At 39.9% G+C, this 24,222-nt stretch overlaps 1 protein-coding gene across 1 annotated transcript in view; it reads right to left on the bottom strand.

Annotated features, from left to right (window-relative positions):
- The window catches only part of LOC149179197 (uncharacterized), a 459,862-nt gene that overhangs the window by 304,638 nt on the left and 131,002 nt on the right, over positions 1–24,222 (bottom strand). Inside the window, 7 exon segments of the mRNA XM_089423794.1 lie at positions 14,246–14,306; positions 14,409–14,557; positions 14,683–14,751; positions 14,878–14,945; positions 14,948–15,100; positions 15,208–15,322; positions 15,637–15,696. Coding sequence (XP_089279920.1) covers positions 14,246–14,306; positions 14,409–14,557; positions 14,683–14,751; positions 14,878–14,945; positions 14,948–15,100; positions 15,208–15,322; positions 15,637–15,696 — 675 coding nt within the window.

Genomic DNA, 24,222 nt, shown 5'->3' with positions numbered 1-24,222 from the left:
ACGAGATGGACATATCAATCAGGTGCTATCCCTTTTGCGAAAAAAAGGGGTGTACTGCTATGGGTTGTTGACACGTAGTGGTCAACATCTGGCTCTACTTGGGGACACGCTGCTGCAACAGAGGAATGTGAGAATCCAGAATCTACATCCACACAGCACATAATATAACATAAGTAGCATCCATCCAAAAATCATCATATAACATTAAGCACCGGAAAGATATAAGCTCTTCATTTATTAATTATCTAGTAACATGAAAAGTAAATCTAATCCTAAAGCAGAAACGAAATGCTAAAATGACAAGGTGCAGGGTTAGAAATACAATACAAAGGATGCCCTATGGCATCAAATGTCATCTTTGAAGAATAGCTTGAGCATTTGGCCATTTGCAGGTAAGTCAAGTGGTTCGTCATCCAATCTGCTCAAGTGGAATGAATTTGGCCCAGCGATGTCTCGGATAATGTATGGTCCCAGCCACAAACTGTCAAATTTCTTATGTTTTCCTGGTTTTTCATTCTTGCGATCCCAAAGGAGTACCATATCTCCAACCTACAAAGATCTAGATCGAGATGATTTATCAAAACTTTTCTTAATGTTAGATTGACTTTTACATATATTATCAAAAGCTGTCCTACGAGTTTCATCCAACTCCACAATCTGATCAATTCTATTTTGAACAACATCTTTATTAGTGGAAAAATGTTGAAGGAGTTGATAAGTTGGCAATTTAAGGTGCACAGGTAAAGTTACATCCAAGCCGTAAACTAATTCAAAGGGACTTTTACCAGTAACTTTCTTTTTAGTAATCCTATCTGCCCATAAAGCATACTTGATTTTGCTATCCCAAGATCACTTATTATCTCCTACTATCTTCTTGATAATAGTTATGAGATTTTTATTACTTGATTCAACAAGTGCATTACCCTGAGGATGGTAATTTGATGAATGATATAAGACAATGCCATACTTGAAACAAAAAGATGAAAATTCTGAAGAACTAAAAGCCTTGGCATTATCAGTAGTGATCTTAGCAGGGACACCAAATCTAGTAATAATATTATTTCCAATGAAATCCATAATGACCTTTTCAGTGGCATTCTTAGCAAGGATGGCTTCGACCCATTTAGTGAAATAATCAATAGCAGTCAAAATCCATGAGTAGCCATTGCTAGAATTTTCATTGAACTTCCCAATCAGTGATGCGGGGGAGCGCCCCCCCCCCCTTCGAACCCGCTCCCGAAGCGCGCTCCGGGCGGGAGCGGCTCGGGAGCGCGCTCCCCAAATCGCTCCCGGACGGGAGCGATTTTCGGGAGCGCGCTCCCGTAAAAAAATTTGCGCTCCCTGGTCTGTGAGGGAGCGCTTCAGGGAGCGATCGCTCCCGCGCTCCCGGAGCGCTTTTTAATGCCCGGGAGCGATCGGGGAGCGATCGTTCCCTGATCGCTCCCGGGCATTAAAAAACGCTCCGAGAGCGAATTTTAAAATTCCGGGAGCGGTTCGGCGGAAAAAAATTCCGCGGACCCGAAAAAAACAAAAAAATTAACTAATTTTTTTGGGTTTATAAGCCCAATGGGCCAAAACAAAATCATTTCAATGAGATTGAGCTTGAGTTTGAGAGCAAAAGAGCAAGGAGCAAGAGCTGAGGAGCAAGGAGCCAGAGCTGAGGAGCGAGGAGCAAGTGCCAAGGAGCGAGGAGCAAGCTTGCAGAGGTAAGTAACTTAATGATTTAGTTAGTTTAGTTGGTTAGGTAGTTAGTTTGTTTAGTTTAATTTACCTGTTTGAGTTTAAAGATCATTAATTTAAATTAAATTAATAAATTAAATGAATTAATCCCAATAAACTAAATTAATTTGCAGATTCAAGACTCAAACCCTACAAACATCAAACACGATGGACCTGGGGATTTTTATTGGCATTTTCCTCTTCCTGGTCCCTTTTCTGGTTATTATGGTGGTGGAGAGTAGGAAACGGAGGGGGCCTGAAACTGAAGAGGTGGATGAAGAAGCCGGAGGAAGTCAAATAGGTGAAAACCCCAGTGAGGAGGATGTGGAGGGTGAACATGAGGGTCAAAAAACTAAACAAGACCAAACTCCATTGTGGAAATATGTTCACAGGCCTGAAACAGGGAGAGGGGGTGGAACCACTAAATTTCATTGCCCCCATTGCAACAATGATTTCACAGGCTCATACACCCGTTTGAGAAGACACCTTTGCGGGAAAAGGGCATGGGATGGAGAGAAACAAATAGGAATCAGAACTTGCGACGCGGTGTCAACAGCAGATAGAGCCAAATACATAAAGGAAGAGGAGGACGCCCAATACAAAGCAAAAAGATCAAGGGGTTTCTTTGAAAGCTCACAAAGAACTCCTTCAGCATCCTCCCAAGGTAGTGGATATGGACATGGAGGCTCAGGGTCATCATCTTTACGCCGTAGAACCATATCAGATTTCCTTGATGAGGGGTGTAGGAATGATGTGGATTCAAAAATTTACAGGTTCCTCTATGCAAATGGGATACCATTCAATGTTCTACGCTCACCTTATTGGCACGAAATGGTTTCTGCCATAAATGATGCCCCTAAAGGATACAAGAGCCCTGGGTATGACAAGGCAAGAACAGTTGGCCTTGATCATGAAAAAGCAAAAATATCACATTCTTTGAATAAAATGACAAGTTCTTGGACTGACAATGGGGTGTCCATTGTATCTGATGGATGGACAAATGTAAAAGGCAAGCCATTGATAAGTGTTCTTGCTGTGTCCCGAAGTGGTCCCATTTTTCTAGCTGCACATGATTACTCAGACAAGTTCAAGACCGCTATCAACATTGCAGAAGCATTGCTTGAAACAATTGAGCGTATTGGCCCATACAATGTCATCCAAGTCATCACTGATAATGCTCCTAATTGTAAGGCAGCGGGAGCAATTATTGAGGATAGATACCCGAACATATTTTGGTCTGGATGTTTGGTTCACACATTGAACCTTCTGTTGCATGATATTGTCAAAAACAAAAATGAACAATACCAATGGATTGGTGATTTGTACAAGAGAGGAAAAAAAATGATAAAATTTATTACAAATCATAGCAATACCCATGGCCTTTTCCGCAGTCACTCGAGATTGGAGTTGCTGAAGATTGCGAGGACTAGATTTGGTAGCTATTACCTCACCTTCAGGCGCCTTTTGAAGGTAAGAGAGGGTTTAGCTAGCATGGTATCAAGTCCAAATTGGCAGGTGTTAAAGGAAAGGGCTACAAATGTAGCTGACATTGCAGGTTTTGAAACGGTGGAGGAGGCCGCTCTTGATGGGCAGTTTTGGACAACTGTGAGACAGGTATTGGATTTCACCAAGCCAATTTATAACATGATTCGGTTTGCAGATACAGACAAACCAGTGATTGGCGAGGTGTATGAGCAAATGGATACCATGTTGGGGGAAATAAAAGACATTGTTAATAACAGAGATCCCGACTTGTACAATCTGATTCACGATTGTGTGTGTGAACGGTGGAAAAGGCTTAACCTTCCACTACATTGCTTGGCGTATATCCTTACGCCAAAATACTACTCAGATTCTTGGTTGGGCAAACCTGCAGCAGGGGGTGGTGTTAGGACCAAACCCCATTTAGATCGAGAGGTAACTAAAGGATATCTGGATGCATTAGAAAAGTTGGTGCCTGACAGGGAGGAATGTGCAGCTGTGCGCCTTGAAATAGGCAGATACTTCACTGGCAGTGGTTTGTATGGTAACTTCCATGCAATGGACGACAAAGATAAATTTGATTCTCTCACATGGTGGGAAACATATGGCGGCGACGGACTTTTGCGAAAATTGGCATTGAAAGTTCTTGCATAGGTTGTAAATTCTTCTTCTGCAGAGAGGTGTTGGAGCACCTACAGTTATATACATAATGTGAAAAGAAACAGGCTCAACGAAAACCGAGCAGAAAGCTTGGTTTATGTGCACTACAATTTGAGGTTGTTGAGCCATTACTGTGATCGGGCTAATGAAGATCCCACATATAAAATTTGGGACAATCACCCTGAGGACGACAATTTGGAGGATGGCATTGTACATATGGAAGAACTAGAAGATGAGCTTGTACGGGATGAAGTTGAAGCAGCTGCAGCAGCCATGCCACCTCCACCTCCACCATCCAGTAGCAGTTCTCGGGGCCCGAGTCTTGTTCCATTGCTGTCGCCACCTCCATCGACACCCTCGCGTGGAGGCTCTAGTTCTGGTCGTCGGTCTGGGCAGGAGACTCCTAGAAGACCGCCAAGACCTACTTATACTCCTGGAGACTCTCGTGGCAAGGGCCACTTGTAGATTTACAGTTTACTTGTCTTTTTTAGTTTCTATTAGACTTGTCACTTTAGTTTTCATAACTGTTCAGTGTTGAGTTTTGAGTCCTTGACTCTTGACTCTTGACTCTTTCATATCATTATGACATTATGATATTTTTTGTAAACATTATATCACTGTGACAATGAAAATTTGAAGTTTGAAGTTGGGCCTTGGCAATTATAACTCATTGGTAATGATTGTGAATTATGAATATGATGCTTTGTGAAAGACTAAAGTTGTTTCATTTCATCTCATTATTCATGTTTCATTTTATAAATTTTTAACATTTCATATCATGTTAACAGTTAGAAGTTAGGACTTAGAAATATCTTCGATATTACTTCTTGTAATGGTTAAACTTGGCTTACAAGTACAACTTGTTACTTTGGTGATCAATGATGATAAATGTTATTGAATTGAATGTTATTTTAATTTATTATTTTACTAAGGTTGATGACGATTATAATTTCTAGATGATTGATGTGATATGGTTCAATGATCAATTTATGTTTTTTTATGTTTTTTATGTCTATTTCATCATTCTACATGTTTTTGTTGACATATATGTATCAAAAATTAAAAAATATAAAAAAATATATATTTTTAAAAAATCGCTCCGGGATTCGCTCCCAAACCGGGAGCTTCTGAAAATGGTCGCTCCCGCTCCCCGCTCCCGCTCCCGCTCCCAAGTAACACTGTTCCCAATGAAGTCCAGACCCCAATGCTGAAAAGGTGCCTCCACAACCACAGGTTGTAAGGGCAGGGCAGCAAGCTTCTGTTTCCCAGTGAACAGTTGGCAGGCTTGACAACTTCTAACAAACTTATGCACATCAGGAAAAATGGAGATAATAACCAGCTCTCAGAATTTTGTGGGCAGTAGTTCTAGCAGCGTAGTGACCACCACAAAATCCCAAATGAAACTCAGAAATTAACTTCTTGGACTCAATTTCATCAACACACCTAAGTATTATGCCCTCAAGATTTCTCCATCCAAGGCCATCCTTCATGAGGCAATACTTAGTGGCTTTTAATCTAAGAGCCCTTCTCTTATGAGTGACTAAATGGTTAGGACATGTAAGATTTAACAAGTAATAAATAATGTCCTTGTACCACTCATGCTCTCCTAATCTTTGCAGCTCAGGTGAAGATGAATCGTTAAAACAAACCAAACCAAGATCTTTCTCATTACCTTCGGTCATCATTTGAGCCAAGCCTTGACCTTTGACTAACTTGGTGGGTCTAATCTCTAAATCATATTCTTGTATTTTAGTAACCCACCTAGCACGAGTCCCTAAGCAATCAGTTTGAGTTAATATATCTTTAACCGCAGAATGTGGGACAAAAGTGATGATTTTGGAATAGCCCACATAAGTTCTGAAATGCTTAAGAGATTTGACTAAGGCATAGGCTTTCTTTTCCATGGTATTGTAATTTAATTTAGAATTTTGAAGCGCTCTACTCATGAAAGCAATAGGTTGCTCGTGACCATCCTTATTTTTCTGCAATAAGACACCAACAATGCTATCTTCAAAAGTGAGAGAAAATCATGAAATCCTTCGAGTAATCAGGACTAACTAAAACAGGGGCTTTTGGAATAGCACCTTTGATTTCTTGAAAAGCCTTTTTCCATCTTCTTTCCATACAAATTTTACATCTTTTTTTAGAAGACTTTGAATAGGCTTAGCTACTTCTGCGTAATTTGGAATAAATCTTCTAAGAAAATTTGTTTTCCCAAGAAAAGACTGAAGGGATTTAAGATTATGGGGGAGAGGAATCTTTTGGCTTGCCTCAACTCTTTCAGAATCAATCTTGATTCCATCTTTAGAAATGATGTGACCAAGTAATTTGCCTTCAGTTACTCCAAAAACAGAGTTAGTCGGGTTTAAAGAAATCCCATACTCTACATTTATCAAACACTTGCCTAAGATGACTTATATGACTAATACCATCCTTAGAAAAAACAATAAGATCATCCTAATAAATTTCAATAAACTTCCCAATTAAACTCTTGAAGGCATAATCCATAGCCCTTTGAAACGTAGCCCCAGCATTGGTTAATCCAAACGGCATTCTAATATATTCGAAAGTACCCCATGGTGTGGTGAATGTAGTTTTGTGACGATCCTCCTTCTTAACCCATACTTGATTATATCCAGAAAAACCATCTAGTAATGACATCATTCCAAAACCAGTTACTCTTTGCAACATAGTCTCCTTGTTTGGCATAGGGTAATTATCTTTCTTACATGCTAGATTAAGGTTTCGAAAATCAACACAAAGTCTAATAGTGCCATTCTTTTTTCTAACAATCAACAGGTTGGAACACCATGTTGAATGCCTCGTTTGAGCAATAACTCTTGCCGCAAGCATCTTTGAAAGCTCCTTTTGAACCAAAGGGGCTAACATAGGATTTATTTGCCTAAGCTTTTGACGGAAGGGTTTAGCATTTTCATCTTTCAAGGGGATAGTGTGCTCCATGACATCTTCCCTATAACCTTTTAATTCATCATAAGAAAATGCTAAAACATCCTGATATTCACAGAGTAAATTGGTTAACTTTTTCCTTTCTTCATCACTAGTATCCTTACCAATTTTGATAATCTTGGGATCCCTAGAGGTACCAATGTTTACCTCGATGAATTCGCCTATATCCATTTTATTTTCCTCTTTCATCTTTGTGGCATCACGCCAATCAAAGTGCTGCTCTAAAGAAACCACATTCCTAGGAGTCGGATTTTTAAGATCTTCATGATCATTAGATCCATCCTCCTTAGAATCTATCTGAAAATTTTCAAACTCATCCAAATTATCAAGAAAATGAATCACTTGTTTCTCGTCATCAAAAACTTGCCAATGCTCTGAGTTATCTGGAACAGAAGGCCTAAATATAACTTCCATTTTTATCTTATCCTTGATCAACCCATCAGATAACTGCAAAGTAGAAGCAGCTACGGCAAGCTCATCTGCCGAACTATTTTGTTCTCTCGGAATAGCTTCAAGGTCAAGGGCATCAAAATATTCCATAATATCCCATACAGCATTTCGATAATTCCTTAAACCTTGATTTTACATGTAAATTTATTTTTAATTTGCATGATAATTAAGTCAAAATCCCCCTTAATGCTAAGCAAATTAACTCTTAAACCTTTGCCAACTCAAGACCCAACAACAAATCTTCATATTCAGCAACGTTGTTGGTTGCTTCAAATTCCAATCGATAGGCAAACTTGAAAATAGGACCAAGGGGAGATTTTAGTATAATTCTTGCACCTTTACGATGCTTAGACGATGCACCATCAAAATACATGTACCAAACCTTATCCTTTAGATCCCCAATCTTTTTATCAACCTTATCATCGGGAAGAACTATGGAATTAGACAAAACAGCATAATTCCCGCTGTCAGAATGTTCTTTCATTATCTCATTATGAGGTCTCTTAGGATCTTCAACATGGAATCTTCTCTCAGGCTCTCTATTAAGTCCTACAAACCCATCACCTCTAGGAGAAGGAATCGTAGCATATGACCAGTTCATTTGAATGCTCCCTCCAAGACTAGAGGCCCATTTTTTAGATAAAAGCATACCCCAAGCATTAGGCACATCAACAACAACAATGTCCATAACAATCATAATGTCAGGGTAAACCGATAAATGAACTTGTAAATCCTCGATTAAACCATGAACTTCAATCTTCTTAGAATCCATGGCACATATATTGTAGTAAGGCCTAGAAACTCTTAAATTAAGTTGTTCATGACCCTCTTGGTCATGACACAAGCTGATGCGCCAAAATCCATCATACAATTATTTAATTTATACCCATTAACCATCGAAGTAATAAAGAATGGCTGATGATCCTTGTTATCAGAATCCAAACTTTGCAAATATATAGGAGCATCCTGGTAATCAACTCCAGGTACCTTCTGTTTAGAAACATTCACTTGAGGAGCTTCAATGACTTTTAGTAACTTAGCCCTTTGGGAAGGAATCTTAGCAATCTTGGCGACATGAACCCATCTTTTTGCATTATTAAACCAACTTCCCAAATCGATATCTAATCTAGAGTTCGAACCCGGGTTAAAAATTCGAGGGGGAATTTGATTCCCACTTTGATCTTTATCCCTTCTTTGATAAGTTAAACCCTTATCTTTAGCAATTTCCATGACTCGCTCTGGAGAAGGATTTTCACCAAATAATTCAACCATCCTATTATTTTCATGCTCGAAATTATTTATACTAAAAGTTGATGTGGAAGGCATAACATCTCAACTGTTTTCCTTAACTTCCATCCAGTCTTCCATAGACAGAAAACTCTTTACCCACTACATTTATTTGATTGCTTGCCCCAAACATTCCATTATCCAAAATCCTTCTAACCGTGGGGCAAGTAGCCTCCTCGTGAAGAGCATCACAAGCCTGACAATAAGGCGGAGCATCATCGACCAAATTAGTAGATTCAAAAAGATTGGGCCAGAGGCCACATAAAAAATTTAAAATCTTTAAATTCGAAAAATTTCTTTTGATTTAAATTTTTTTAGGATATCTCAAAGTCACATTAAAAAAAAAATGAAGCCCCTTCATTTTTTATTTTTTAGTTGTTTATTTTTAGGGTTTTTTGAAATGTTTAGAAATTTTTTAGAATTTGTATATTTTAATTTTATTTTTTTTAGATTTTTTATATCTTAAATCAAAATCATAAAAAAATAATGAATGAAATTAAATAAAAAAAAAAATTAAAAAAAAACAATGCCAAAACAAACAAAAAATTGAATCTAAAGCTTTATTTGACAAAATCGTAAAAAAATAAAAATAAAAACCTAAACTAAATGAAATAAAAATAAATCAAAACTACACAAAACAAAAGGTAAGTCGACTATCGCTTTGTAGGTTTGATGTCTTATGGAGTTCCACACTTCGATGGCGGCGGCGAGGAAAGGAGCAAGTCTACGAGGGGATGGAGCCTGGACACAGGATGGGGCTCGACGGACAGCGGATTAGATATCAGGCAGCGATGGTGAAATGGGCAGTAGACAGCACGGGAATAGGTTGCGTAAATAGAGAAGTTCATGTAGGTCTTGGCAGGTGTGGACGTCCAAATCGAATGAAGACTTGCGCAGACAGAGAAGAGGGCGGGTTGAGGGTTTAGGGAGCGTGATGGATGTAGATTGAATGAGAACAATGGAAAAAGGGCAGCGTCGAGGAGGGGTTGGCCAGCACGCAGAGTATGGAGGACTGTGGATTTGTTGTAGGTTAATGGAATGGACGTAGATGGGAGACTGCAAAGGTTAAGGAGAGGGTTAAGATTTTGAAGAGGAAGCGTGAGGCAAAATCGAGACAGCAGAAAGTAATGAGGGTCATGGATTTAAGAAGAAAGGAGCAACTGGAAAGATGCAGAGCTGTAGCTGTGGGCCTTTCCAAAAACAAATTCGAAATTTATTTAGCAAATCTGCAAAATGAAAACCCAAGACAACAGACAAAATGGAAGGTCGCGGCCCAATAAAACCCATAAATATCCAGATTAAGTTGATATGTTTAGATTCAGATTTATATATGAAACCCCTGTAGAATCGTCTCCAGATTAAAAAAAAAAATTAAAACTCAAAAACTCTGTATAATATCCCTAGAAAAATGATTCTGAGGCCAGATCTTACCCTCCAGGGCCTAGATCTGGCTTCAAATCAAACTTCACCTTCAGATCTGCAACCTGTACGTGAAAATAAAAATACCCAAAACCCAGATATATAAAAAGAAATAAAACCCCAGAAACCCAAGCCAGAAAACGCAAAAAAAAACTTTACAGATCTATGCACAGGAATGGTAGATCTATCAGATCTAGCGAGTGTGAGTCCAACTCTGCTCCCAGATCAATGATCTAAGGCTCTTAAGAGCCAGATTTATCAATTTAGCAAAGAAAAAAAAAAAAAAATTTTAAATTTCGCAGGAGGTGCTTAGCCCAAAACCCTTCATGCATCACCAAAAACCTTATGATAAGCCCGGGATCAAATCAAGTCGGGCTCTTCAGAAAATATGAATCGAGAGTTGGCTGGTCCAACTAAAAACTTCTCTGGACGCCGATAATCTAAAAAATCAAGAATTTCCTGCAAAACTCAATCCAACCATTAAAATAGAGTGAGAAAATGATAATACAATTCCAGATAAACAGAGATACCTGCTATTACATTCAAAATTTAGATTATCACTTAAACCCTAGCGACTGAGCAAGATACCTGTACTCAAATCACTCCTTAGAAAGCTATTATCAATGGCTAAAAAGAAATCTATGCATGAAAATGACACATCTTACAGTATTTCCATGAAGAGTAACACCAGCAAAAATTAACCCCAAAGTCTTTCTTTATTGATCATAAAAATATTACAAGAGAGCTTTTCACTTAGCACACGACTCAAAGATCAGATGGATCCACTGACAAATGACTTCCCTTTTAAAGATAAATCTTCCAATGGCTAGTTCGAGTGATCCTTGTCAAAGCAATCTCGACAGTCGATGAGAATTAAAATTTCTTTTAATCTCATCCATCGAAATCTTAAATTCTTGAAGAAATTTTTCAATTAAATGCATTTTAATTAACTCAAAAATAAAAATTTTGAGTTAATTTCCTCAAAAATTTGACTTTGACCTAACCCCCAGGGATTAAAGACTTAAAATTTAGCAAAATAATTAATTTACCTTAGTCTCGGGGCCTTTTAAAATTTGAATTTTAAGGACCAACGAATTTTGCTTTTGGAAAATTTAAATTTATCTAGGACCTAGAATTAATTAAATTTCTGGCTTAGGATTTTAATTAATTTTTTGCCAAAAAATTTAATTAATTAACCTATGAGGGGATAAATTATTTTTCCAACCCTCAAAACACTTTACATCATAATTTTCATATCTTTTACATTATAAGGGGGAAAACCCATCTGAAATAGACCCTCACATACTACCCATTTCTGCGACACAAATATAATCCAGCAAACCAAGCAATTTGTAATAAAATAACCTAACCAAATAGTTAGGATTATTCCCAAATTACTTTTACATGGACTCGATCTATAACACTATGACTCATCTAAGATCCTAGTGACAAAATACATTCCGACTCTGGGGTAAGACTGAAGGAAAAATCTGTCGACCATCCAAGAATGGATCAGTGAGACAAAAAACCTCCTAGAATGTAGATCGTCACCAAGAAAGTAGGTTTACCTAGACAATTACATACATGACACAGATCTGCTGAGATTATTTACATCATATACATGTAGAATGGGTTTACATTATAACATGATTATCAGGCTGATGATGATAGCTAGACGAGATGGACACATCGATCAGGCGCTATCCCTTTTGCAAAAAAAGGGGGTGTACTGCTATGGGTTGTTGACGCGTAGTGGTCAACACCACCCACAGACAGATGGCCAAACAGAGATAGTTAACTAGTGGCTGGAGGGCTACTTGTGTAACTATGTGACAGGGAAGCAAAAGGCATGGATATAATGACTGCATTTGGGGGAATACTACTACAACACTATGCATCACATGTCTATAGGTATGTCACCATTTCGAGCCCTATATGGTTATGATGCATTGTCTTTTGCTGACGTTATGTTTGGAGATAGCAGGGCCCCAAGGGCCAAGGACTGGATACAGGAGAGCCAAGACATCTTGAGGGCTCTAAAAGACAATCTGCAAATGGCCCAGAATCAGCAGAAGCTTTATGCAGACAGGGGCAGAGTTGAGAGGCAGTTCGAAGTTGGGGACTTGGTCTTTTTGAGGCTCCAACCATACCGGCAGTCTACACTCAAGCAGAAGGGGGCTGAAAAACTCAAACCCCGCTTCTATGGGCCCTATCATGTTGCTCAGAAGGTGGGGGAGGTAGCATATGAGTTGGAGCTACCATTGGGGAGCCGGGTGCACAACATTTTTCATGTGTCTTGCCTCAAGAAGGCACTAGGCAAGCAAGTCACCGCTACTACAGAGTTACCCCCTATGGACGATGAAGGCCATTTGGTGCTGGAACCAAAGGCCATTTTGGATTCTAGAGAGAGGCACCTGTGTAACAGGGTCATCAGAGAATTTCTGATTTGATGGAGGAATCTACCGGATGAGGATGCCACCTGGGAGGGGGAAAAAATACTACAACATCCTTCTTTGCAGTTGCTTGAGGACAAGCAATGTTTTGGCGGGGAGGACTGTGATATTCTTGCTTAGTGTTTCACTAAGGGAATATCGAAATTTTGATCAATTTTGGCACTTGCATTATCTCACTTAGGAAAAAGGGGGCCTAGAGGACCCATATGTGATTTTTGGCCTAAATAGGCACTCCAACTATAGGCTCAACGAAAAAATTGCAGCTTTAGTGAAACATGGGGGCCACCACGAAGGCATTTTTGGCCCACAAGAAGAATACGCTTTCATTAGCTCAAAGAAGGTGGGTGGAAGTCGATGTGGGCCCACATGGGCAACCTTGGAGGCAACTCGATAAAAGAGAGAGGAGCTCTCATTTTTGGTCGTCATTCATCATTTTTGAATTTGTCTTTGACAAGAGCACACTTGAGCAGTGAGCTAAGTCTGCATGTGTTGTTCAGCACACCGGGTATTTCCGAGCGGAAATCCCAACCCTTGCTTCGGTGGACTTCGAGTGCCAACCCAAGGAGGGAGTGCTTCCTCAGCATAATCCACATCAGCAACAGGAGGTCAATTTGCAGCAGGAGTGAGAGCCATAGCAGCGCAGGGACTACGTCATCATTGATAGAGGCATTCCGGGAGTGTGGGGAGATAAGGGAATTTGAGGTGGAGAATTGGTGGGAAGGTCTGGGAAGCTTTCTAATAGGGTTTTCATGTATTTTAGAGGCATTTTAGAAGCAGATCATTCAGGAGGCCAAATTTCCCAGTTGGAGAGCTAGTCAAGCTCAAGGGGGTCGAAATTCCGGGGTCAAGCTTTGGCCAAACCCTTCGTGGGTTATTCTGAGTTTCTTGAGTAGAGGCCAAGATTAAATTCCCGGAATTTTCTGAGCAGTAGAGAGGGCTCTAGCAGCTCTTCATTTCAGGCAGTAACACCATTTTCTAGGTTTTACAGCGGAGCAGTTGGGCCGAATTTACAGGACTTGAAGGAGGGTGATTCAAGGATCATTGAGGGCTTTGCTAGCTTGCTAAAAGCAAGCCTAGGTGCACACATTCTAGCACCTTGATTGTACACCTTTCCCATTTAATAAAATGAGTAGACAACGTTGTTGTGAAAGCATTTTCGTGGTCTGATTGTCTATTTCGATTTTTGTGATGTATTGTCTATTACGCTTTGATTATTAACTGTTAATTTTCCCTTAGGGATATTACATCTTTAGGGACCACACCCCTTGATTTAACTAGGAGAGAGTCTAAATGGAAACACTGAGGAATAGGTGAGAGCCCCTACTTTGAACATTGTGCCTCAAAAACTATACCTTTTGGGGTTGGAAACATTTCCCACATTTAGGTGTACATATTAGGCGACAACAGGAAATTCAGTGCCCATTGTTGTATTGTAGACGTCTCCAACTTTATACTTCACCAACTATTAGTGTACAAGAGATAGAAGGCAATAAGAGTATAATTAGGAAAGAGGCAAAGCTGCCTTCACACAAAATGGGTATCTGATCTATAGACACTTATAGTTTCTTTTGTGTTGATAATATATAAATGGTGAATTCCATGGAAAACATTTTCATATTCAGGCCTACTACGTTCTCACTACTTTGTAGTCTTGCTTCAAGAAAAATGACAAATAAAAAATATCAAAACCTAAAAGCAATATTAGGTTGTAATGATTAATATTTGCTTCACCTTATTGTTTCCATAGTGCAATTAGACTTTAACGAAATGAAAATGTGATGTCAACGTAACACCTCTATACCACTTACCAATAGAATCCTCTGAGGACAATTTAATGCTAATAGAGCATCAATAGTTTTGTTCCCTGCACTGCACTCACCACAGAAACGTATTTTCACTATCTAAGATATGCCCCTTAACAATGTGAGATTGTTATCATATTGAAATGAATAAAACAAGTGAAATGCATACCAATTTTTAAGTCTGTGTGCCTCGTCGCATATTAGAAGGCCAGGTTTTGCAGACGCTATTATATCAGCATATTTCCTTATTAGTTCATAAGATGTGATTAAGAGAGGATGCACATTGCTGCTTTTGAAATCAGCATAATGCTGCTTCGCCTGCAACTTGAAATGGACAAGATATCTGACATACAAATCTTGAAATCCAATTCATAACTTAGCATGAAGTTAGAATAAAAATCCAAGTTCAAATATTTTCTCCCCTTGTCAGCAGGAAAATTTACCTCTTTTCCTGGGATTCCTCCATTTACCACTATGGCTCTAAGCCTCTCCGATCCAAGCCACTTTCGAACCTAAATAGAACCAAATTAACCCTAATAGATTTTGAATAAATACGAATAGACCAACATCAAATAACATTTTGAGACATAGAAAAAGTGATGGAAGGTCTGCACCAATGAATTTTTCATATAATGTACCTCATTCCCCCAGTTCTGCACCAATGAAGTCGGGCATACAACTAAAGCTCGTTTGAACTCAGGACGAATCCTTGATACCTAATCAAGGAGCAAAATGTCATAAGCAATGTGGATTCTTTAGTAGCTGGTACAAAATGAAAAAAAAAAAATATTCTTCCGTGTTATGTGACCTGTTGAAGTAATGTCCATATCAATGTTATCACCTGCAGAGTTTTACCAAGGCCTGAATTGCAATAGTTAAAAAAGGGATATTAATATATTACAATATCAAAAATCCTGTAGTTTATTGGATGTAAACTTAGACCTCTCAATCTGTAATTGACAACTTACCCATCTCATCAGCCAAAAGGCATCCTGTAAAAGTCTGGTCCCTCAAGCCCATGACACACTCAAACATAAACTTCACACCCTCTCTTTGATGTGGTCGGAGTTTAGTATTAATATACTATAGTAAACAGAAAAACCATTAAAACAGAAAGTAAAGGGTGTTGAAACTTGACAGATATTTTATTTGGATACAGTTATCTTACAAGCCCTGAGCTATCAGGAAAAACTTGAATATCATATGTTTTACGATCTCATGATCCTCAAAATCATATAGCTTAGATAGTGCATGACACATCTATCACTAGAGAACTGAAAAAATCCCAAGACAAAACTGTAAAAGAGAGATGTGGAAATGTATATAAAGATCTTAAACATACTAAACTATAATCCTAGAGGAAAAGGGATATCTTCAAAAGAAGAGTACCAACTTACCGGGTCAATAAAAATTGGTGTACCTCCTTCCTGAACAGTTTTTGTGAGAATATATGCATCCTGTAAGAAATGAAACGGATATTTCAGACTAGCAATACAGCAATTCACAACTACTGCTGGATAGAATATAGATCAGGCAACTGATTTTCAGCTGCTCAGTACTGGTGGTGCTGGTAAAACTTGAATAATTACATTTAATCAAGGTTGCACAGAGCGGGAGCATTGACAGCACCATTTTCAAAAAATCCTCTGGAGTAGAGCATCCCGGGAGCATAAATCTATATATATATATATATATATATATATATTCAAAAAAGCATCTAGAATTCCAAATTAGTTTCAAAATATATGAAAACATGCATATTTGTACATCAATGGAGATTAAAATGGCATCCATAATACATTAATGATTAATAATTCAAACATCAACCATCTAGAATGTAGATTCTATCAATTACAAACAAACATACAAATTTTTAATCCGTATAATATGTTAGTTTTTGTAGCATTGGATGTGTTCCGTTGATTTGTGGTAGCATCGGATGTGCTCTAGCCACGAAAATTGGTGGAGAGGTTGGGGCACATGAGATCTCCAATACCCAAAAAGGGTTTGGGCAGATTCTAAATAGTTCAGGAGATATTAAAATAATTAATATTTTTAATGGTGTCCCTAAGTCTAAACTTAGGGAAATTAAAATATTAATGTGGATTAATATAAAACTGTGCTAGAATGGTCCAAAAGACCAATGTTACCAGACTCGGAATCGGCAATTAATCGGCGAGGCAAAAGAGCAAAGAGTTTTAATCGGATTGGGAAAACATCGGCAAAAATTCGCTGAATTCATTAAATAAAAATATACACATATATTGAATTAAAAGAAAAAACATTTTTCATTAATATTCGGTAAAGGCATGTCCAAACAATGCATAATATCAATTGATGTCCAAAATATCATGAATGAATAAGTATCTCATATATGTTATGAGTCCAAACATGATCCAAAGCACTGAGTCTTGACTCCTGAGTCCAATGTTCTAACCAGTGACTACATACTACATAGAACCAGAACTTAGAAGCATATGCTTCTAAAAGTTTACAAAAAACTGCATACTAATCAGAAAAAAATCGGCGACTAAGAGTATATGTCTATTACTGGATAATGTAATTAGTTAAATCTATCAGTGAATAGTGAGTATAACTTATAGTGAATATTACTGGATAATGTATTTAGTTAAATCTATTAGTGAATAGTGAATAGTGAGTATAACTCATAGCCAATAGCGAGTATAACTCATATATTAATAGGTCAATAACACAGTAAATATTGATTGCTATGCTATGGAAACTAATGTCTTGACTCACTGAACAATAATGTTGTTCCCATATAAATCAATAACACAGTAAATATTGATTTCCATGCCATCTAAACTAATGCTTAACTGTAATTATACACTGAACGATAATGTTGTTTACAAGATAAGATTAAATGAACAGTAATGTCATTTACAAGATAATAATAAATGACAGGCATAAGAAAGTGGTATTGTTTGCGGAGGCAACAATTTTGCCTAAACTATCATTTTTGGTAGGAAATCTGTTTTTTTTTTTCAAAATATAATTATGGAATGTTTTAATAATTTTTTAATAGTGGAAATAGATTCAGTACTATAAAAAAATAGTGGATCCCCAAAATTACTAAAACTTCACATCTATAATTAAGAATCAATTTTTTTGCTAAACTCTATCAAAATTTTACCAAATTTTTTTATTGTTTCCCAAACAAAATTGGAAGTGAAATTGTTAACTGATTAGACTATGCGGTAAGAAAGCGAGCAAGGTAGACAAGAAGAAGCAAACCGAAACACATGTGGCCGACAATGCCGTTACCATTCGTTAAGGGCAGTGCTCCGAGGTTCAATCCTTGAGACTCAATGAATCTACATAAGAAATATGAGTTCCGTGTTACGAAGTATTTTATTTTACGGCGCAGATCCTTCATGGCCCAGCGAACGTGGTAAACCCGACATCATGCCGCGTTGTCATGTCCGCAAGAACCCACACTTTAGCGTTACTGGACCAAATCCCTTGAATTAATGTTTACCCTTCGTTCTGATAAGATCCATAGGTGGTCTGCTTCGTCACGTCACTGTCATTCGATAAGGATCGTAGTTTTCTCCTGGTTTTTGTTGTCAAACTCAGTCAACGCGATTTGACTCGCGGAGTTTCACTAGTGATCTGATTGGGAATCGCGAGTACTCGTCGATTCCTGCTACACTGCAAAAGACATGGATCAAGCCAGATCTAATCTTAGCCGTTGATTAGGGACTTAATCTCGGCCATTGATATGTCAACGAGAAAAGTATAAGAGGAGGCTTGAGGGTCACTTGGAGAGCACACCAGATGATCAGTCATTCTATTCTTTAGAGCGGGGTTTGCTAAGAGAGATAGAATCAGTGATTGGAGTTGCAGCTAAGGGGCATTGAGTACAGAGAGACAGAGAGGCAGAGATAGTGCGAGGAGATCAGCGCAATAGCCAGAGAGAGTGATGCAGTAGCAGCCAGGGCTCACGCAGGGCCATGCAGAGGTAGCCAGGAGCTACGCAATGCTTCAGAGAGGCCAGTGTTGCTGATGCAGAGGGCCAGAAGGCTGACGCAGGGCCTCCTGAGGCTGACGCAGACCCATTCAAGGTGACGCAGGGCCAACGCTGGGCAGAGAGAGGCTAACGCAATCCAGAAAGGCAGACGCTGGGGTTTCTGGGGCAGATTGGAGCTGAGGAGCTGCCGAAAGGTTTATCAGGGGTTTCAACCGGAACATTTGTCTCAGACTGAGAGGTACTACTGCTAAGAAAATTCTCTGTTGGGTAAGCCGGATTTGGCACCCAGATTGTACTCTGAAATTGCTTAATAAGAAAACCCTCAGATCGCTGCACTGGTTTTCCCGCATTGGGTTTTTCCGAGGACATTGGTCCAAAAATAAGGGTGTCATTGTGTGTACTTGTTTTTGTTTCCTTTAGTTGATGATCTGTAATATGTTGAGCATGCACTAGTGTTTATTTTCAGTATTTACATTGTAAATAACTTGTTAAGTAACGGAACAGTAGGTAGGAATAAATCAGTGAAGTGCATGGAGTGTTTCTAACTGGTAGACTTAGAAACTTCAACATGGTATCAAAGGGTGGTTGCAGATCACAGGAGAACTGAGGACATCAACCGAGCGGAGCAATAGCAGCAGAAAACAGTTGTCCCGAGTGACAGAATTTGTTTCTAATAGAGCAGCAGCAAGGGAAGGGTGACGTAATGGCTACGTCATCAAGGGTGAGCCAGGAAGAGGCAGCGCAGAGGCTAAGGGAGGCAAAGGGAGACTCACGCAGAGCCACGCAGAAGCTAGGAGGGCTGACGCAATTGGCTGAGGAGGCCGGGTTGCTGGTGTCGGGATTGCGCAGAGCCTAGGAGCTCTCACCTTCAAGTTGTTGGGGTTTAGGAGGCTGTGGGAAAGTTGTAGAGTGGAGCTGGTGAGGTACTATAGTCAAAACAATACCTAATAGGGCAAGGCCAAGAGGAGGGAGTTGCTACCGAGGGTTTCTAGCCGAGAAATCCAGATCAGTGGTGCGGTTGCATAGACGATCAGAGTAGGGGGCATCTCGACATCGGCAAAAGGATTTCCAAGAGGGAAATCGAGACTCAAAGGGAGTCACATCGAGAACTTCCAAGCGGGAAGTAGAAGAGAAACATGGCACTACACGGAGTAAGAGACCAGGACAGGCTGGACGTAGCGTCAAACTTCGCAGTCTGGAAGGCCAAAATCTTATCCGTACTTGACAAAAATTGTGTCAAGCAATTCGCCTTGAAAACGATAGCTATCCTAGTCGACCTAGCTAAGAACGACAAGTACAAGGAGGCAATGGCGAGGGCCAAGAGCATCATCCTTGACGGGGTCAAGGACCATGTAGTACCACACATTGCCGAGAAGAAAACGGCAAATGAGATGTGGGAGGCCCTAAAGAAATTGTACTAGCATACTTCTGTGCAGAGAAGAATGTTACTAGAAAATCAGTTGAGGTCATATTAGATGAAGAAGGGAGAATCAGTTGACACCTTCCTCGAAGGACTGAATGAGATCTGAGATCAATTGACTGCGATAGAAGCCACACCGGATCAGGAATTGATGGTGAGGACAACCCTGAATGCTGTCTCAGAAGACTGGGAGGTATTTGTTCAGAGTATACTGGGCAAAGGGACACTTCCACCTTGGGACAAGATGTGGGCAGCTCTTCACCAAGAAGAGATCAGACAGCAGTCAAAGGTGGGAAGCAGCGACAAGGGCATCAGAGTCAAGCAAGAGGAGGAGGATGTTGCCCTAGCATCAGAGGGAAAGCAAAAAAAGTAGAAGAAAAAGGATCTCTCCAAGATCAAGTGCTTCCACTGTGGCGAGTTGGGTCATTATGCGACCCAGTGTCCAAGGAAGAAGAGTAAGGGAGAGTCTTCCGAGACTAAGGCAGCGCCAGCAAGGGGAGAGAAGGAAGTGGAGACAGACGATGACTATGTCATGAGTGCACACGCACCACTTGAGCAGAAGTGGGGAAACATTGAGTTGTAGTCAAGCGGACTTCAGGAGATGAGGGGCAGAATCTTTGAAGTACCCAGCCTCTTGGATTAGACCTTGCTACGGGAGCCCCGAAGAGGAGTAGCAGGACTGGCTGATGTCGGTAGAGTTGGATGCAGATGGAGCGACAGAGAGAGCTAGAGTGTAGGATTCCCAGGATAGTGCGAGGCTAGCAAGCTGCAGCAGTGCAAGAGGCACGGAAGTGTTGCACCAGTGCAGGATGGCACAGAGAGGGGTGCAATGGTGCGAGATGCAGGGAGTTGTTGCAGCAACGTAGAGGTCAGAGAGGGAGCACTTGTCAGCGGCAAAGGGAGCTTCAGCATCAAGAAGGTCTCTAGCCCAACAAAGAGGTCAAAGTTGGGAGATCACTTACTTACTTCTCCGTAACTGTGTTACAGTGCAGCAATGGGCAGCACGATGTAGCATGATGAGAGGAGTTGCAATGCGGATGCAGTGTTGGGGAAAAGGACCAGCAGCAGCACGATGCAGAGGGAGTCGTCGTACAGATGCAGTAATGGCAATGGCAAAACCATGGGAAGCAGTACAGGATACAGCAGTGCAGAGGATGGTGGGCAGCAAGCTTAGCATCAGCACAAGGACCGATGTCGGATGATTGGAGTAATACTCAGTGAGGAGTATTGCTAGAACACAGTCCTCGCTAAGAGGGAGTGTTGATTTGGGGTAGCATCGGATGTGCTCTAGCCACGAAAAGTGGTGGAGAGTTTGGGGCACATGAGATCTTCAATACCCAGAAAGGGTTTGGGCAGATTCTAAACAATTCAGGAGATATTAAAATAATTAATATTTTTAATGGAGTCCCTAAGTCTAAACTTAGGGAAATTAAAATATTAATGTGGATTAATATAAAATTGTGTTAGAATGGTCCAAAAAACATGGATCAAGCTAGATCTAATCTTAGCCGTTGATTAGGGACTTAATCTCGGCCATTGATATGTCGACGAGAAAATAATAAGAGGAGGCTTGAGGGTCACTTGGAGAGCACACCAAATGATTAGTCATTCGATTCTCTAGAGCAGGCTTTGCTAAGAGAGATAGAATCAGTGATCAGAGTTGCAACTGAAGGGCATTGAGTACAAAGAAACAGAGAGGCAAAGATAGTGTCGGAAGATCAGCGCAGAAGCCAAAGAGAGTGACGCAGTCGCAGCCAGGGCTCACGTAAGGCCACGTAGAGGCAGCCAGGAGCTGCGCAGTGCTTCAGAGAGGCCAGCGTTGCTGATGCAAAGGGCCAGAAGGCTGACGCAGGGCCTCTTGAGGCTGACGCAGACCCATTCAAGGTGACGCAGGGCCAGCGCTGGGCAGAGAGAGGCTAACGCAATCCAAAAAGGCAGATGCTGGGGTTTCTGGGGCAGATTGGAGCTAAGGCGCTGCCGGAAGGTTTATCAGGGGTTTCAACCAGAACATTTGTCTCAGACTGAGAGGTGCTACTGCCAAGAAAATTCTCTATTGGGTAAGCCGGATTTGGCACCCAAATTGTACTCTGAAATTGCTTAATAATAAAACCCTCAGATAGCTTCACCGGTTTTCCCGCATTGGGTTTTTCTGGGGACATTGGTCCAAAAATAACGGTGTCATTATGTGTGCTTGTTTCTATCTCCTTCAGATGATGTTCTATAATATGTTGAGTCTGCACTAGTGTTTATTTTCAGTATTTACAAATAACTTGTTAAGTAACAGAACAAGTAGGTAGGAATAAATCAGTAAAGTGCATGGAGGGTTTCTAACTGGTAGACTTAGAAACTTCAACATGTTCTAGCCTTGAAATTTGTTGGAGAGGCTAGAATACATGAGATCTCCAAAACCCAGAAATCGTTTCTAGAAATTCCACCTAGAAATGACTTAATTAAATTATTAACAAGTTTTTTAAATATTTCCTAAGTCTAAACTTAGGGAATATTATTATGTCATGTCCCCATTTTTATTCTTCTTCATAGTACAGCCAGGGTGGATTTCCAGGGCAGGGGATGGCCAGGTCAGTGCAGTGGATTTATGTCATCAAGGGTCCCGATGGAGTTTTTGGGAGTTTTTATGGGATTTGATGGCATTCGCTTGGCATATTCCATCATCCGCACAGTTTGCCTTTCATTCCATCGCATTCTAATAACTTTCAAAAATCAGCATTATTATTGGGCATAACTTAAGTAATTATGGTCGAGGTGGCATTCCGAGGAGATTAATTGATGGAACACCTCAGTGTAATATCTCGCTGGAACCGGAACAAGAAGATCTACAGGATGGGATGTTGAGAAGAGACTTCCAATGGCCGAAGAGAGTATGGTGGGCGATTTTCCATTTTCCTTAGTTAAAAATGACTTTAATTAGTTATTTAATTAAAGAAAAATAATTAATTGGAGAAAAAGGGCCAAAGTGACTTAAGTGAAATTAAATAAATTTAAAGGTCACTTAAGATAAAGTCAATGGAGGAGCTTCTTGAATAATAATAAAATAATAAAATAAGATGCTTCTAGAGGCTTGGAGATCTATCCATTAGATCTATAAAAGGGGAGGAGGAGATCATTTGGAGACATCTTGGATCTGATATTGTTTCTTGTATAAGAGGTTGAGAACCTAGTTCTCTACTCCAACAGTAGCCCCAGGACAGAAACCCTAGGGTGATTCAGTGAGAGTGAGGAGCACCCATCTTTTTCCTTGGTGAATCCATTCAGGATTCACAGGTTGTAGTTTATTGGTTTTCAGTTTGTTTTGGAGGTTGATTGTGGCATTATTGTAGATCTGTTTGAGACAACTTTATCTCAGCTATATGGGTTATATGTGCAGGTAAACCCCTATTTATCTAATATAATAAAGTTGAGGTTGTTCCTGTTCATTGTGTTATGGGATTGCAGTGCTTTTTCTGTTTAATTTTACATGGCAATCTTTCGTTAAATGTATAATATTTTTATGTGAAGTGCATGTTCCAAATTTTCTTCATTTGGAACAACACATTAATTAATCAGTGTTAGCTAAGTCAAGGCGAGAATCATCTAGAAACTCACACAGATCGATCCAAAGATGATCCTAGCCATTGATTAAGTTTTAATCTTGGTCGTTGGTGCTCCAACAGAGGATTATAAGAGGAGGTCGATGTGGTGATGGAGAATACACTTGAGCAGTTCGATTTCTTGGCAAATCAATTTCCAGAGTAGCAGCAGTCAGTTGTCGGAGAAAGCTAGAGATCGAAGCAGTGAGTGAGGGGCAGAGATAGTGAGGCTCGAGGAAGTATTCCAGATCCAATGAATGCATTTGCAGAGAGGCAGAAGATCCACAGAGAAGTTGGAGGGGCAACGCAGTAGCTTCTAGAGGCAAGTTCGATTTGCTGAGAGGGAAAGACGTCTTCAGTTCCATAGGCCGGGAAGGAGACTCAGAGTGTCGAATAGGCATTTTTCCCAGCCATCATTGGCATATCGACTTCATCAAAGACCAGTCAGAGGCTTGACGTCAAGCAAACTGCGCAAGGCAGTGCAGAAGCTAATGCAGAGGGCCAGAGGGCTGAGTTTTTGAAGGCAAGTTGTTGTTGAGGTTTTCCTGTGGGGTGAGGAAATTCCTCACTATATTTTTGCCAGTATTTTTCTTTGTAGGATTGCCAGATTTCAGCATCCAATTGTACTCAAAATTTCTCACTGTTGCATCACAATAAAACCATCAACAGCTGCACCGATTTTCCCGCATTGGGTTTTTCCAGGGACTTTTGTCCAAATATAATTGTGTTAATTTTAGGTGTGTTGCTAGCATTTCTTAGCTTCTAGCATTTTATTTTTCCATGGTATTTTATTTGTGAAGGTTGCAATGTGATTTATTCAGTATTTGCAATAACAAAACAACAAATAAACTGTTAAATAAAATTAACAATTAGGAGAATAATTTCTAGTTGCTGCAATAGGATTCCAGTATTGGAATTTTTCCATGGTATCAAAGGGCAGTTGATCAGTTGGAGAGCTCAGAGGCGAAAAGAAGGAATTCCGCTG

Source organism: Pinus tabuliformis, chromosome 4_1 (genome assembly GCF_031772625.1).
Source record: "Pinus tabuliformis cultivar Carrire ecotype Pingquan chromosome 4_1, CPIR1, whole genome shotgun sequence".
Taxonomy (NCBI): Eukaryota; Viridiplantae; Streptophyta; class Pinopsida; order Pinales; family Pinaceae; genus Pinus; species Pinus tabuliformis.
Note: the sequence above shows the minus strand (reverse complement) of the source record. Positions and strands in the feature narration are given on the sequence as shown.